General features: G+C 73.3%; 1 protein-coding gene across 1 annotated transcript; it reads right to left on the bottom strand.

Moving 5' to 3' along the window:
• Positions 1–111: 111 nt before the first annotated feature.
• Positions 112–1,786, bottom strand: AURANDRAFT_72896 (hypothetical protein; the record flags this gene model as incomplete). Its single annotated transcript, XM_009045031.1, has 7 exons — positions 112–154; positions 272–408; positions 453–580; positions 610–739; positions 924–1,018; positions 1,042–1,343; positions 1,445–1,786. Coding segments are annotated over 7 exons (1,176 nt in total), but the record flags the coding sequence as incomplete, so codon positions are not given.

Here is a 1,786-nt window from a genome sequence, read left to right as displayed (position 1 = left end):
TCCTCCGCCCGGACGAGCCGGGTCTTCGAGGCCTCCCGCTCGCGGCCGAACGAGCCTCGACGCGTTCCTCGGAGCGCGGACGGCGAAGTCGAATCACGCTTCGTCGGCTCCGCCCGCCGCGATCGACTCGCCGCCGCTCGAGCCGACGTAGGACCTGCGTTCTTTCGTGAGAGCGACGCCCCGCGTCTCCGCTCTTCGCGGCTCGTCGCCGCGCGCGAGCGAGTCGGCGAAACTCGACGCCGCGGCGCCGATGGCGGACGCCGCTCGCGACCCGACGCGGACGCGCGGCGAGGACTCGGCGAGCGTCTCGAGGGGCCCGTAGACCGCGCGGCGCGCGGCCTTGAGCCAAGGCGCCTTGTGGAAGTGGGCGCCGTGGGCCGCGTTGACCAGCGCCGCGACGTCGAGGGCCTACGCACCACCATTTTCGCCCGGGAAACGCAGCGTTCGTCGACGCCGTCGAGGGCCATGGGCGCGTCGTCGGCGACGGCCTCCGCGGCCGCGCGGCACGCGGCCGACGGCTTGGGCATGGCCAGCGGGAACGAGCAGCGCAGCGGCGGGAACGCGTAGTCCTCGCCGCAGCCTAAGTCCTCGTCGTGGAAAAAAACACACCTCCTACGACGCCGGCGAACGCGCGGAAGAGCGCGAGGTCCTGGAGCGCGGCGACGCTCTCGAAGTCGCGCCGGTCCACGGACGCGTCGAGGCGCTCGAGCGCCGGGTGCGCGCGGAGCGCCGCCGCGACCTGGGCAGGAAAAACGTCGCTTCAACGTGAGTGTTTCGCGCGCGAGCGTTCCGTAAAAAGCATCCACGCTTCGAGGCCGTTCCAAGGGATCATCGCTCGTCCAAAGATCAGCCGAAACGAGTGGAAAACGACCGAGATCGGAGCCTTTGAGAATTTCGCTCTCTTTTCCTGCCCCGGCCGCGACGAGGTCGAGGCCCAGGTCCTCGCCGACGAAGATGCGGCTCGCCGGCAGGCCGACGCCGCCGACGGCGCGCTCGCGGACGTAGGACCGGCCGAGGCCTGCGCGCGCGCGGCCTCTCGACGAGAAAAAAAGACGCGGCGCCGGCGCGCGCTCAGGTGCGTGAGCGACGCGTTCCGCCGGAGGCCCGCGGCGAGCGCCGCCGACGCCGCGCGGATGTCCTCGACGGTCAGCGCGCCGTCGGGCCGGCACTCCTTCTGGGGCGGGTAGCCCCTGGGCGGGTCGCCGAGCACGTCCGCGACCCTGAGCGTCCGGAGGTGTTTGGAACGGGCTAAGACGTCCGCGACGGCGTCCCAGCCGCGCTCGCAAAAGTAGTTGTGCGACAGGTCGAGGTGGCAGAGGCCCGCGCCGCGGGAGCAGCGCAACCTGGGCGAAGCGGGTCGCGAAGGCTACGAGTGTTGCGAAGGCTACGAGGCGCGAGGCCCCTCGATCGTCGCGTCGAATCGCCCTTCCGCGCCGCCGCCGACGAGGCCGCCGCGATCGCCTCGACGCCGTCGTCGCCGAGGCGGCAGTAGCGCAACTCGAGGCGGACGAGGCACGGCGCGCGCTTGAGCCCGGCGGCCAGCGCGCGCGCGCCGGCGTCGCAGAGCTGGTGCCCGCTGAGGCGCAGCGACGTGAGCGACGCGAGCGTCCTCGGGAAGCCCCCGGCGAGCGCCGCGGCGCCCGCGACGCCGACGCAGCCGCCGTCGGCCTCGGCGAGGCCGCCGCGGAGATCCAGGTCCGTCAGCGCGTTGCCGTAGCGCTCGAGCGCCGCGACGAGGGCGACGACGACGCGGTCGCTGACGCGGCCGTGCTGAGGTCGAGGCGCG

The sequence above is a fragment of the Aureococcus anophagefferens genome (assembly GCF_000186865.1).
Source record: "Aureococcus anophagefferens unplaced genomic scaffold AURANscaffold_1248, whole genome shotgun sequence".
In the NCBI taxonomy this organism is placed as follows: Eukaryota; class Pelagophyceae; order Pelagomonadales; family Pelagomonadaceae; genus Aureococcus; species Aureococcus anophagefferens.
The sequence above is the reverse complement of the archived record's forward strand: the minus strand, read 5'-3'. Positions and strand labels throughout refer to the sequence as shown.